This window comes from Acartia tonsa, chromosome 11 (assembly GCF_053477335.1).
Source record: "Acartia tonsa isolate MP-2025a chromosome 11, ASM5347733v1, whole genome shotgun sequence".
NCBI classification, from domain to species: Eukaryota; Metazoa; Arthropoda; class Copepoda; order Calanoida; family Acartiidae; genus Acartia; species Acartia tonsa.
Genome location: NC_137270.1, coordinates 32,449,614 through 32,464,204, shown reverse-complemented (window position 1 = coordinate 32,464,204; position 14,591 = coordinate 32,449,614). Strand labels below are relative to the sequence as shown.

At 31.9% G+C, this 14,591-nt stretch overlaps 1 protein-coding gene and 1 long non-coding RNA gene across 4 annotated transcripts; both read right to left on the bottom strand.

Moving 5' to 3' along the window:
* Positions 1-412: 412 nt before the first annotated feature.
* LOC145331811 (uncharacterized) lies at positions 413-1,477 on the bottom strand. Its single transcript, XR_013883912.1, has 2 exons — positions 1,313-1,477; positions 413-1,034 (listed from the first exon to the last, which is right to left on the bottom strand). It is a non-coding gene; the product is annotated as an uncharacterized LOC145331811 (long non-coding RNA).
* Positions 1,478-1,885: 408 nt separating this feature from the next.
* LOC145331810 (uncharacterized) lies at positions 1,886-14,261 on the bottom strand. Of its 3 annotated transcripts, XM_080176658.1 has the most exons (12): positions 14,129-14,250; positions 13,282-13,363; positions 11,129-11,240; positions 8,955-9,010; positions 7,538-7,736; positions 6,699-6,847; positions 6,209-6,274; positions 5,535-5,729; positions 4,579-4,643; positions 3,861-3,919; positions 2,864-3,033; positions 1,886-2,530 (listed from the first exon to the last, which is right to left on the bottom strand). In XM_080176658.1, the coding sequence occupies exons 3-12, from the start codon at positions 11,237-11,239 to the stop codon at positions 2,260-2,262; spliced, it is 1,341 nt and encodes a 446-aa protein (XP_080032784.1). In that variant the 5' UTR covers position 11,240; positions 13,282-13,363; positions 14,129-14,250; the 3' UTR covers positions 1,886-2,259. The 3 variants fall into 3 exon arrangements, with proteins under 3 accessions (XP_080032784.1, XP_080032785.1, XP_080032786.1); XM_080176659.1 differs by lacking the exon at positions 13,282-13,363 and having other exon boundaries at positions 14,129-14,261; XM_080176660.1 differs by lacking the exons at positions 13,282-13,363; positions 14,129-14,250 and adding an exon at positions 11,519-11,636.
* Positions 14,262-14,591: the final 330 nt, after the last annotated feature.

The following is a 14,591-nucleotide window of genomic DNA, read 5'->3' as shown; positions in this document are numbered from 1 at the left end:
GCACCAGCAGTACTTAACTTTTATTTCTAATTACCTCTTGGGGCAAAACCCCTAGAGGCTAGGGACGAAGCCGCTAGTTATATATAAAGTAGACGGTTATTTCTCTCTCCAATAAGATCTTGCTATTGGACCAGATAGAAATTTCAATTTTAGGGAAACTTCACATGGAATGGATTTTATTTGTACATTCCTTAGATGGTTTTAGGCAATTTTTCTACCCCCCTTACTCGTTCTTGTATACAATTAATGAGCCCCTAGATGATAGGAGCACATTCGATAGTGAGAATTAATAGATGACAGGGCTCGACTGCCGCTGTTCTTTACAGAAACAGCAACCGTCCCTTGACCTTTTTTTGAATATAGCAGCCATTCCTTCAATATAATATGATTGAAATAAAAAATAAGAAAAACATTTTTACCAATTAAAATTTATTTTAGTAAAGGCTTTTTTAAAATAACAATAGTTATACAATTTATAAATAGTTAATGCTTTTTATTTACATTTAAGTTAAATATGTTCATTTAATACATACCAACTATAAAGTTTATTAAATTGTGCAAATTTATAAGAATTGAACAATATTTCCCTAATTTGTTAAAATTTTTAAGTATTTTGAGTATTTTCAAGGCTTATATTTGAGTATTTTTCAAGAGAAAAAAACATTTTTAATGTATAAAAATTCTTTCTAAACTTGAAATTAATGCAGTAGGGAGATCATCCCATACCATAGAATCATTAATTTTTTATATTTCAATATACATATAACTACCCTGATAATGTCTTTTTTTACTATGTTTATAAATAATTGAAAAAAGTTCTGACAAAATTTTGGAAATGTGTTATAAAATTTCTTTTAGTCGTATTAAACAATTATATAAATATATGTATGTAATTTTACAGGTTTATGTAGACTACAACCAATCAAATTATGTTATAAAATTGATAAAATTAAATAAATAATATGTGATAAACTTACAAAATTGGTAACAGAGGTCAAATTGGCATAATATTGCATATTTTCATTTCTGCAAGTCTTGGAAATAGGGTATTTCTCACCATTTTGGTCAAAATTAACAATGTACTCTAATCTATAATTGTGATAGAAAATTTTTTTTGTTGGGAATCTAATTATAAGGCATATTTGGTAAGATCAAAGCTCAAAAACCAGAAAAATTTAAATTTCTGTAAAACTATATATGTAGTAAATTGAAATAATAAAAAGCCTACTAGCCTAAGGACTTGTTTTGATCAATATTCTATTTTTCATTTGATTACCTATTGAATTTTTTGACAAAAAATGATAAGAAATACCCATTTCCTCTTTTTATTACAAACTGTTAACAAGGTAATAAATAGTACAGTAATTTTCTTCTTAAATCTCATTTCTTATGCTGTGTTTCTTTATTTGTGCCATCAAAATAAAATATTTCTAATTAGCGAGGGAGGGCGGATGTGCCACTTTAGAACACAAAAAAGCTAAAATAAAGTAATTTTTTAGTAACTTTGTATAGAAGTTGCTTTAATGAAGTGAAGAAATGACGACCTACACAAGACACCACAAATTAAAAAAAAACTAAACGGAAACAGCTGTTTTTGGTTATTTCTTTAAATTCCACATTAAGGCAACTGCTAAGTCAAATCCCAGTGATAAACTCTTTTTTCCTACTAAGTTTCTTTGGGTATTATTTTTAACTACCACCCCCCCCCCCCCCCTGAAGTTTATATTCCACTTTGATTAACCCCATTTTATTAGGGCATAAAATTATAAAATGCTGTTTTGGCAGTAAATTATAGTTTCTAAAAATTTAAAGCAATCCAAATATCTAATAAATTTTAAAATAATCAAAACATAAGTTGATTTATGAAAATTGTCTGGATTATTCATCTATCTCAAACTGAACTAAATAAGACTTTAAAACAAGAATAACAAAATTAAGTTCTGATACAGACGAAATAAGTTATTAAATATACAAATACATTAAGTTTATTAAAAAAAATTTTGGTTCGTAGTTTCGATAGTTTTATTATACAAATAAAATAAAAATACTTTTTAAGGAAAAGGTTTACTTTGTAAGGTTTATTTCATTTAAAGAAAATTTTTTTTCTAATCTTTCCAGCAATTTAATGATACAGTTTATCAAAATATGTCTAAACTTGACGAAAAGTTAGATGCAAAAGAGTTTTTCTTCTTCCATGAAATAAAAAAGTGGAATTAATAAATGGTTATTTTCCCTTAGTGACCTTTCCCTGATATCTAATTATACATAAACTTCACCACATCTAGCCGCGTGGCGTTCAATAATATCAGGAGGATATGTCTCACAGCAGATGGGGCACAGCTGATCTTCAACAAAACTCTCCGCGCCATTTCCCGGATTTCTTACTCCCTGGCCAAGATCAGCTGGTTTGTGCAGATAATCAGCTGATTTGCTCATGTAGTCAGCTGATGAGTAGCGAGGTGGTGGAATATTTGGTTCGGGTGAGCTCACGTTTCCTTCGCAATTTGCGGCGTGATATTCTATCTCAGACCTAAAAAACGATTTTAGACACAATCTATAAATTAATTTGAGAAAAGCTAGACTTAAAATCATGTGGACAATTACAACTCTAACATTATTTACCATGATTATCAAACCAAACTTAAAAGACCATGATAAAAGTGATTATTTGACATTTAACCAACCCTTAGTTTAATTGCACTACCATGCTGGAATGCTTAAGGTGCAGTGCAAGCATTTTAATGCATTATTAATCACCATACTCTTTAGTTTTACCTATACTTAATTTCATCTTTAGTTACAACTCCCCGACAACTAGGCACACTTTTAACTTTTTTTGCGCGCGGGAATTAATAACGCTTACTTGTCATAGCTAACTGAGCAGAGGGGACAGGGCACCCTCCTGGACAGTGAGTCAGATCTAGACTTGGCTCTGGAGGTGGCCCCTGCACCGGCATCTGGTCGGCTGCGGGATTGAGTCCGCCCACGGGAATTGGAAGCATCCTCGCTTTTCTGTGACCTCATATTGCTAGACTAAAATAAAAACAGTTTATAAGTTTTTGTTTTAAAGAAACGCATGTTCCCTCAAAATGCCCTGTTAAGCACAGAACCCCCTCCCCTTTCCGTTATTTAAAACAAAATTACAAATCATGGCGGTGCAGTGGTAGTTTTTCTTTAATTTTAAAGCTTAAAGTCAGGATAAGTTAGGTTGTACCCCTCCTTTATTCTCTATTTATTTGAAAAATATGGAGAGGGGGGGGGGGGCTCAATGCTCGACATGCACTAAGCGGGAAAGAAAGCTCGAAAGAAATTAGAAATTAATATGAACAAATTTTCTCTTTATGATACCTACAATGATCGAAACCCATCGAACACTTTGATTATGTCAAACTTACAAAATACAATATTCTACCCCTTCAAAGTGCATAGTTAATTAATACATTGTATTAATTAAACGGTCAGTCATCCTGTTGCTTGGTGTCCTGATATACAGACAGACATCCTGCTACTTCAGAACTTTCCAGCTTAAATAATCAGTAGTTTTGAATTATTAATATATTTAACCATTTCTAAATAAAATATATATATAATCTTATTTACTCAAAAACTGCATTTAATCCAATATAATAAATACTTAAAAATCTGTTTGCATTTTGAATTGAATATTAAGTCTACTCTATCATTAACTTATGTAAGTCTGTCTATTTCACATAATATTAAACTTAAGCCAATCTGATTTCCCAGATTTGCTTTTTTCGTGTTTGTGTAACTCAAGTTACGTGAAATTATTGATCCTCCTGATAGTAAAGATATAAAATTTTTAATCCAATTTAAAACATTAAGTATCTAAAAAAAATCACCTTTTCTTTCGCACCCGTTCTTGAGGAACCACTACTACTCGACGAGGATGAAGCACCACCTAAAAATATACAAATAAAATAAACTTTAAATACAAAATCAGTTGATGATTGGTCGCTTTCAGTTCTAAGGGTGTAGGAGTCTACTCATATCACTGATACCCTGAGCTGGATCTTTAAATCATTTTAGTGTTGAGCCAGATCGGGGTAAGCCAACTTTCCACCAATGAGAGCACAGCATTTTATGAAATGCCGCGCTGTGATTGGCTGAAATTCGGCGCACCCCGATCTGGCTCACCACTAAAATGATTTAAAGATCCAGCTCTGGAGTCTTTAATAGATATTATAGTTCGAGTCAAGAATCACGGGTCCAAGAAGACAGAGTCAAAAATTGACATTTTTAAAGAGACAACTTTATTAGAGATCCCAAGGGCCATCCAAATAACCAAAAAGAATTTTAAAAAGGGAAAGGTAGGTTGCGGGTAAAAAAAAGTGTGTGTTTTAAGGCTTTAATAAAGTAGTAGAACGATAATATTCACTAAATATGTGTATTTCTTATTGAAAAGAACTACAGACAAAAATTTTATCGTTCTACTACCTACTGTTTTTAACTTAAAACACACAATCTTTACGGATTTTACTCGCAACCAACCTTTCCCTTTAATTGGTAAAAGTCTTAAAACCTTTCAAGAGGACCATTAAATATGAAATGTATCCTTACCTTGAGTATTAATGTCTGATTCTTTACCATCTGGAATACCTCGGTCTGAGGCTGGTTTACGTGCCCTAAAAAAAGTATCCTATTTATATAAAGTAGAAAGCTTTTATGTCTGTAGCGCAGGATCTCGCTAAAAGCTCAACCGATATGGTTCTCATTTACAGTGAAGCTTAATATAGATCCCAAGATTGCTTTAGGCTATTTTATTTTTTAAAATAAGTCTGAATACAAAGTAAAACAATGTCAACCTTGATGAAGCTTATGATATCGCCTTATTTTTGCTTAGGGTAGACTATTTTTTCCTTGCAGATTTCCGATAACCCACCCCCCCCCCCCCCCATGAAAACAAAATATATTAAAGTGTGTGTGGGGTGGAATGTCATCCATAGTGCAGCTTTGACAACTTGGAACAAGTAAAAGCTTATACTATTCTAGCTTTTTTGCAGGTATTGTAAATAAAAAAATTTGAGACTTTTACTTGCGTTTTTTAAATCTTTTTAAAATCACAAATTAAAAGTTATACCTACCTAATCATTTTTGCTAAATACTTTTCATTTAAAATATTTTCTCTAATTACTCTTATTCCTTTAATTCTCAGACTCGATTAATGCATTAATTTCATTTTTACATGTTAAATGCACATGTCTTACCTATTGAAAATTTATAAAAATCTACAATGTTTCTAGTTTTAATAATCAGCGACTTTTCAAAACGGGATGTAACCAAGATTTATTTCATTAGATTTATTGAATTTGATCAATATAAATATCTGCTGGATTAAAACCGGTTTTCGGTTGTACTGAAAAATCAAGTACAGCAATATATTACAGACAATTTTCTACGAATATTATAATACAAAACTGGTTTTAATCTTTTAATTATTAATTTTAGTATCCGCGGAGGCTGTGTATAATATTGGCATATTCCATATCTTATCCTATTTTTACGTAAAAAATTACCTTGGTCCTTCTTGTAAGTTGGAAGGTCCTTTCGCCCTGCTGCTCCTAGCCTGTTGCTGGCTGTGGCTAGTTGTTGGTGACCTTGGCGGCCGACTGGAAGCAGCCGCACTGCTGCGACCTGTAGGCAAGTTGGAAATATCAGCTGGCTCTGAGAATTGTCTTCGCATGTCTGGTCGGAAACTTGATTCATTTATCCTAAGATAACAATCATATTTAGATACGTTTTCTTTTAAATTTTCTGAAAAATTTACCACTCACTTACTGATCCATCAAATTTCCTATTATAAAGCTTTTTATATCGTAAGGCAGGGGTGTATATTCTACATGGGATCCCCGGCTCAGGAGGGGGGGGGGGGGGAGGGTGGGAAATAAAAAATAAGTGGTTGGAGGGGAAAAAAATGTAAAAATTAAGAAAAACTGAGAAAAAAAAATTTCCATTGGAGGGTCTTGGGAGGGTTTTGGGGCATTTTCTTTCATCCTTTTGCTAGAGGCTATTGGCGAAGTACTTGTATACCTTATAAATAGAATGCTGTAATTTAGTCTCATAAATAAAAATTGTTTAAAAATTTTATTTTTCGAAGAAAAACTCTCAACAAGTTCGTCGTTTAGTTATATTCGCTCCCCATAAATGATAAGTATAAGACTATGCATAGTGACCAAAACAACAACCTTACCTAGATGTGGATGGATTTCTAAATCTCATTTCTCTCCTAACACTACCGTCTCCGCCAATAACAGTTCTGAAACAATATTATTTTTTTATTTGAATTACAGCAAGATCAAATGTGAAAAAAAGCCATTTACAATTCTATTGAAGTTTTTTTTGGTCTGTAGCTTAAGATTTCAATTACTACTAGGTATATTGATTGAGTTCTCTATTTTATAAGAGCTTCATATAGGTACGGTGATGGTTTTTTTCACATAAAGTCTTGGGTAGTTTTTTGGTCTATTTTACTGTTACCAAATTAGTCCAAGCTGAAGATAGCGGACGGACCCTAATCATAAAATTACTGCGCTATATAAAACATAAAGTACCTAATGATGAAAACTACCCCATTGTTCATAATGTTTACAAATATTTACGAATTAATAGTAGCTGCAAAGAAATAACATAGATGCACATACCTTTCATACAAAATTAACTACTAAAAAGTAAAAACGTACCTCGTTATATGGACAGTGCCGCCGTCTCCAGTTTGATAGGTAGTAGTGGAAACCCCTCCGTTGTTCACCATATTATCGAACATATCCGAACTAAAACTGGCGGCAAAGAAAGGGCTGTCAAATAAATCTCCAGATCTTGTACTTCTTGTCTACAAACAAAAAAAATAACAATTTTTTCGGCAGCGGCGAAAAACGGCGGTAAACCGCTGGAGCGACGGTACCGCTACCGTTTTTTATCATAACATTTTTTACTGGCCAACTTAAAAAGATTTTCTTTCAATATCTTTAAAAGCACTGAATTTATGAAATTGATAAACGAGAATTTGAAAAAAATAACATAATCTCAAATGATTCAAAAATGCCTAATTCGGCGAGAAATGCTATATAATTTTTTTTTTGGCGGCGGCAACTCCGGTGAACGGCGGTAATTAGTGACACAACCAAAAAGATTTATCCAATTATCTCTAAATCTAAGGAAGTAGCACCCAAAATAAAAATGATGGTATGTCAAGTTACGAGTCTTCACATCCACCCCCCCCCCCTTTCTACTTATATAAAATAACAGGTGTGTCTGTCTGTACCGAAGATTCTTGCTAACGGGTGAACCGATATGGTTCTCCTTTACGGTTTAGCATTTCATTGGTTCGCCAACGTATGTAACTATTTTGGGAGAGGGTATCACAACCCCAAAAAGAGAAATCGCCCATAGATTAAAATGAACACCCATAAAATTGAATATTGGGGGAGGGGGGGGGGCGACTTCTTCCCCACCTAAAATGCCCTGGGCCTCTAGTAGTATACCATTTCACCCTTCCTCACTGAAAGAGAAAATCACTTACCTGTGGAAAAATATTAAAAGGATCTCCACCGAACATGGGGTCAAACGGGTCTTTTCCGCCGAAAAAGTGCCTGAACACGTCAAACGGATCCATTGTGGGATGGAAGTGACCTCTGGAGGAAAATGAAGGCCCGTGGCCGCTGGGAGAGTGTCCGGGCATTCCCCCGCCTCTGTCATACACGTTACGCTTCTCTTTGTCACTAAATAAAAAAATTTTAAAAACGGGGGGAAAATCATTATGAAAGCACATTTGTAATTGCTTATTATATAATAGTTATTATAGTTCTACAGGAAAGTCCTAATAGGAAATCCTTTTCCAGCATAGCTTCGAAACCGTTTAATATCCGGTGGATTAAAACTGGTTCTCACCAATTAAAAAAAAATAATGTATAGCATCGTTTTACAGACAATTTTCAATGAATGTTAAAATAAAAAATTAATATATAGCATTTCTTTATTTTAATCTTATATTTTTTTCTTTTAATATCCACGGAAAGCTGTATATAATACGATGCGATAAATAACTATCTGCAACCCTTCTAATACTAATATATTTTTCAAAAAAGAATTAGAATAGATTATTCTAACAATCATTGATCTATCAAATCCTTGAGTCTATATTTGAAAGTTTACTTTGAAAGTTGCAATGTAAGGGCTAAAGAAAAATATAAATAAACAAAGATTACATAAAATATTTGAGAAAATATGTATCTACTGAAAGTGTGATGTCAATCAGGAATCCAAAGAGATAAGACAATGGCCGATAAATTGATATACATCGCAAATGATGATACACAAAATTACCCGAACTCTATATAAAAAATTAGTTGATAGTTAATCAACTTAATGAACATACACAATCACATTAAAATTCACTAAAGTACCCAAAGTTGTTAAGCCAACAAATAAAAAAACATTATTTTAAAACTTTGGGGATTAGTGTAATAAACAGCCCAATGTCCCCTCCCTCCCCGGATGTCAATAGTTAACAGGGATAATTCTTTCCATAAGTAGCTCAACAATAATAAGCTAATGATATTTTTTTCTGGAAAAAAAGAACAATAAACTGTAGGTAAGTATAACAGTAAGTCTAGGTATGTTTGCCAATAAAATTACTGTAAAAACGACAATAAATCAAGTTACAGTAGAGCTTGTTAAAACAAATATAGTGTGTTGTTTAGCCTACCTTTTGCGTATAAATATCTTACATGTGCGGTAATAATAGTTATTTTGCTAACGGCGGTGTTATTCGGCAGAAATTACTGTAGTCATAGAGTAACTTCGCTAACAAAAGTATATCTTTATTAAGAGAAAATAAAGATATTGAAGTTTCAACACAAGTAATATTTAGAAAAGAAACATTATAAAGCAACATAAAGCTGGATTAAAAGTGTTAATTAAAATATTAGCTAGCATACCTTAAAACTTCATAGGCCTCGCCAATTTCTTTAAATTTTTCTTCCGCTCCATCTTCCTGTAATATTATGAAATTGAATGTTATATTTTGTTAGTGTATTGAGACGAGATCAGAGGTGTGCAAAAAGTGGGTACAACTCATAAAACACCCAAAAGGGGTCACAGTGCCTTCGAAGGTGCTTTGACTTTAATGTCAGAACCTAAATTGGGACATAGTACATTTTATCACCCTAGGTTAGGTAACTTCTTTTCACTTTTCAATAAAATCTAAAATGCAGCGGTTTTTCAGAAAATTAGATTTAAAAATTTCAAGTTCAATTTTCACCCACTAGGAGTTACCGCATAATCATGACAAGAAAAGCAAAGATTATCTATTTAAAATTTTGAACAACTTTGCTTTTATAAAGTCAGTCATAAAACCTCTCTATATATGATTTATTTAAGGCTGAATTTCCGTGACCTTAGCAAAGCAATTGATAAAAATGGCCATTAATTAACTCATTTCAGGAGTGGTTTTATGAAGAACTTTATAAAAGCAAAGTTGTTCAAAATTTTAAATAGATAATCTTTGCTTTTCTTGTCATGATTATGCGGTAACTCCTAGTGGGTGAAAATTGAACTTGAAATTTTCAAATTTGATTTTCTCAAAAACCGCTGCATTTTAGATTTTATTGAAAAGTGAAATGAAGTTACCTAACCTAGGGTAATGAAATGCACTATGTCCCAATTTAGGTTCTGACACTAAAGTCAAAGCACCTTCGAAGGCACTGTGGGGTGTCAAGGTAAATCATCCACACCCCCCCTGAAATCTAATTAGGTAAATTTTGAAAATTTGCCACTTTTTTTACTTTTGAGTAAGAGGATTATATAGTGTTTTGATAGTGAAATCTAGAAAGGTGTATTAACCCCCTAATAATAAGATTACACCTCTTTTGTTGTCTTAATTACATCTACCTAAAGATTACACCCCCCTACTACACACCTCTAGATTTTGGTTTAAGGGAAGTGTCAAAAGTGGACTATGCACGAACGAGACCAAGTGGTTTATATTTGGTTTATCGACTCAAAAGTTAAGTTTTACCATGGTTTCCATTTGCTGGTGCAATATCATCAAATGCTTTGTTGGGTTCAAAGGTCAAAATAAAATAACACGGCAAAAAATCATGAAATGCTGTAAATTAAGTACATTAATTAAATTTTTGCTAAATAAACATACATTTTTTATCGAAATAATACGTTTGTGTCAAAGCTTTTGAAACAACAGTATGAACTCAACAAAACATTTGATGATATTTTATCAAAAAATTCTTAGGTATTATTTTTAAGTTTTTTTCATAAAGAACCACAGTGAAACTAAATTTTTTACTCTATAAACCAAATATAAAAAACTAGCGGCTACGCCCCTAGAGGCCTCTAGGGGTACTTGAAGAGGGGGGAGTCGAATTTGATAACCCAATTTCTTATTTTAAATTTTAAAAGAAAAATTTTTAAAAATATTTTGGGGGGTGGAAATTATTTTTTTTTTTTTGGGGGGGGGGGTGCCCTCCCTCCATCATTTTTAATTTTAGTTAAAAAATGTAAAAAAAAATTTTTTTTGGGAGGTTTTTTTTTTCATTTTTGGGGGGGTTGGGGGTGTCCCACCCCTCAAGAAAATAGTTATAAACCTTCCCGGGACTTATGGACTGCTACCCTGTTAAGGAGAACCCGATCGGTTCAGCGGTTAGCGAGATCCTTCGGTACAGACACACAGACAAACAAACATCATGTTACTTTAGTATAAGGATAAACCTAGTATATTCACTAAAAAAATACTAAGGAACAATGCTGGAAGGTGCTTAGAATCACTTGGTCTTGTTCGTGCATAGTCCCCTTTTAGGATAAGCTTAATTCAATCCCCTGACAAAACCTTGTACACGCCACTGGATGAGATACCAAAAAAAGGAAGAGAAGGTCAAACTTTCTTTCCCAACCAAAGCTTTTATTAATGCCTAACTAAAATTTGCCTAATTATGGCAGATGGCCGAACACGTCCAAGATTTTTGTTTATAATAGGGAGTAATTCAAGATTGAAGAGTGGATAGGGGTAGGGGTAAACATATCTTTATCCCCTCCACCTTGGATGTTCCTGGATTCCAAGTTGAGAATAAATAGTAAAAATAGAATTATAAATTATTACCTTATTTTTGTCAGGATGGAATTTGAGGGCTAATTTTCTGTATGCCTTTTTTATATCATCATCAGTCGCGGATTTTTCAACACCAAGTATCTTGTAATAATCTTTACCCATTCTGAAACATAAAAACATATTCTAATTAAATTGAGAGGGTAATTAATGTAATCGAAAATTTATCACTAGCAGAGCCTTTATAAAATTTACGACCCTTTCCTCCCTCAATCTTAACTCTAAACTTAAAGATAAGGCATTCCCACCCCTCGCATTTTCTCACAAGAAGAAACGATTCGGATTCTATTTTTATATTCCTGACATCACAAAAATAGTAGCAAAAACATATAAAAAATAGTTCTGTCGAGAAAAAAAATCATTAGAATCCAAATGCTTACATACCTAATATCTAAACTTTCCAAACAAACATTGATTATTAGCAATATTTACTCAAGATAATCATTATACAAAGGAGTTTCTTTCTGTTTCATGTTTTTGTTTTGTTTACAAAGCAATGACTGAACTATAAACCCCTTATCATTATCAGCAAACACAAGGATAAATGTATAATACAATGCACAAAATTAATCTTACTAAAATACTTATCGTCTTAGGCCTTCAAGACAAAACAGGGATAAGACAATAGATGATAAGTTAATCTTCTCCCAATATCTATGATGACCAGTACTCGCCAAAAGGATAATGGGATAGGATAATAGAAGAAAAATTAATCACCCTCCCTTTCTTGTCCTTGAAATTTAGTTGGATAAAAGGATAAGACAATTATCATTAACTAATCGTCTACATAATTCTTAAATGTGAAATTACGAATAAGGTGAAGCCATTTAGTTGTTGAATGAATTATGAATAGAAAAAAAGTTAATGCAATATTTTTCAGACATACCAGTTAATAACTGCTAAAATTCTCTTTTGATTATTCAAATCTAAAAAGATGGCCACGAAAAATTGTGGCAATTAAACAGTAATAGACATGTTACGATACTTACTTCAAAATATTCTTATTTTTTATTTCTTAAGATAGAATCCTTAAACTGGATCAAATGCAAACTTGAACAGAAATATCTTTAAACATCTTTGACGTTTTTTTAATCCCTGAAATACTACTCAATAAGTGAGTCTGTAAAAAATTGTGTGGGTATGTTAATGTGTATTTTTAGTAGGAGTGTATGTGTAACACAGGGTAACTAAAAATATTGCAAAACATATAAAAATTCAAAACTGAAGAAATTACATTACAGGTGTCCGAATGTCATAACTTAAAGGAGACCATGCAAGAAAGAAAGCATTAATTCGGATATTTGGTAAATATACTAAGTTTCTTTTCATATAGTTTTATGAACAAAAGATATAAAAATGCAACAGTTTTAAAAACTTTTCTTGGTCGTGATAGTAGGTATCAAATGCTTTGTTTAATTACCTATACATTTAAAAAACATATTTAATTTTAAAACAGTTTTCATTTATCAATAATCAACAGAATCCTTCAGACAAAAAATAGCTCGAGCTTACTAGATCACCAAGTATTCGATTATCCTAAGTAAAAACTATTTAAGCAAGCACCCTGTAAAAAAATATTATTTCACTTGAAAGTATGCAAAGCAAAAATGTAACAGAAATTCAGGAATTTACTGAACGATACATGAATTAATCCACATCCCTTTCATTCTCCTTGCGTTAAAATGTTATTTAAGATAGAATCTATTTTACACATAAGAATTGATAGTTTATATTCTATTAGTTTATCGTCTATTGTGGAACCACTTAAATAGAAATTCTAACATAAACCTTTTTATTTTAACCCAATATTTACAAACGACAGGATTTAACAGTAAAGATTTTTTCTCCAATGTATAATCCCAGTATTCCTGCAGAACGTACTTGTGTATGAGCCTAATTACTTAGAAATTACCCAAACTCTATTTCTAAATTAAATGACGAATAGGAAAGTAAATGAAAAGTATTTCATAGTTTTTTTTTCAAAACATATCTATCAAGTTTCAATCTAGGAAAGAAATAATGACCAATAATAGATGACTAATTTACAAAAAAAACAAGGATAATTTTGTCCATAATAGAGGATGAAAAAAGGCCTAAAAAGGTTAGATAAAACGAGAGGTTTTCAACCTAAAAAAATATATAACTACCTTCTTGTATTATATGAGTATTCTATGTTTTCACCCCAAGGCCAAATAAACTATTTCTGTTTTCTATGCATTCGCAGATTTCCTAAAAGATTTTCGTAGATTTTTTTCTCTTCACAAATGTGTAATTTTTACGCTGACCTAATTTTAAACTTGACAACTAAAATAAAGGGAATTAATATTTGCACCCGGGAACTAAAAATAAACAGACATTTCTAAATTAAGTTAAGCTACAATTTTAGGTATTTCCGTTCGACCTTAAAGGTAAATATAATACCTACTTTATCTAAGTTGTAAATAGTTAGGATAGACTTTAAAATAGTATAGGTAAGTTCTCTATAAATATATAAACATACTAGCTGCTTCGCCCATAGCATCAAAGGGGGCTCATTATTCAAAGATAGAAGAAAAAAATATAGCCCAAAACCATCCCAAGGATTAAATCTATAATTAAAAAAGCCTAACCCAACCCGTGACATATGTGAAGCTTTCCTATAAAAGAGAACTCAATCAGCTAAGTAGTTATTGAAATCTTGAGCTTCAGACCAAAAAACCTTGGTACTTTATATATTAGGATAGATCTTTAATTTTAAATGTACGAAAAAAAGGAGTATAGGTATAAAATTAAGTAATTTCAATAGAGATTGTGTAAAATTGAGAAAAATACCTAGGTACCATTAGAAAAATAGAAAAGTAAAGTTGTACTTAGTAAGATTTTTGGTTAGCCAATTTGGCATATTCGCTAGAATCTTACCACAACAAACTAAAGACATAAATACAATAAACTTTATCAGACGTACGGCAACTTCATAATCATAGAGTAGCTATACTTCTCAAAATCATTTCTCACCTGATTTCTAATAATTATCACAGGGAGAACAAATCAATAAGTTGTGGGTCAATGCGCTGAATAAATTTCTTATCTCATTTTCATTATTATTATCATTAGTAATAATATTTACAAAAGGATATTTTTCTTATCTGAAAATGAAAAGGTTTTTAGACATTCATGAATGCTTATGTCATGACCAGGGCGGTAAAGGGTTTATCCACAAGACAAAGAAATTGATATTTCATACACGTAGGAATTTCTATGTAGGAAATAAATGGACATCTTATAAATAATTATAATCTTAAAATAAATTTAATTGGTGGTAGCGCAGTTTCTATATATATATTGTTTTATATATAGGAGATTTTATTATAAAAAAACTAGCGGTTTTGCCCCTACAGGCCTTAGGGGCACTTAAAGTAGAAAACATTTTTTGGTAGTTTGGGTTTTCAAAGGAAGATTTCTCTTACCTTCCCCCCAA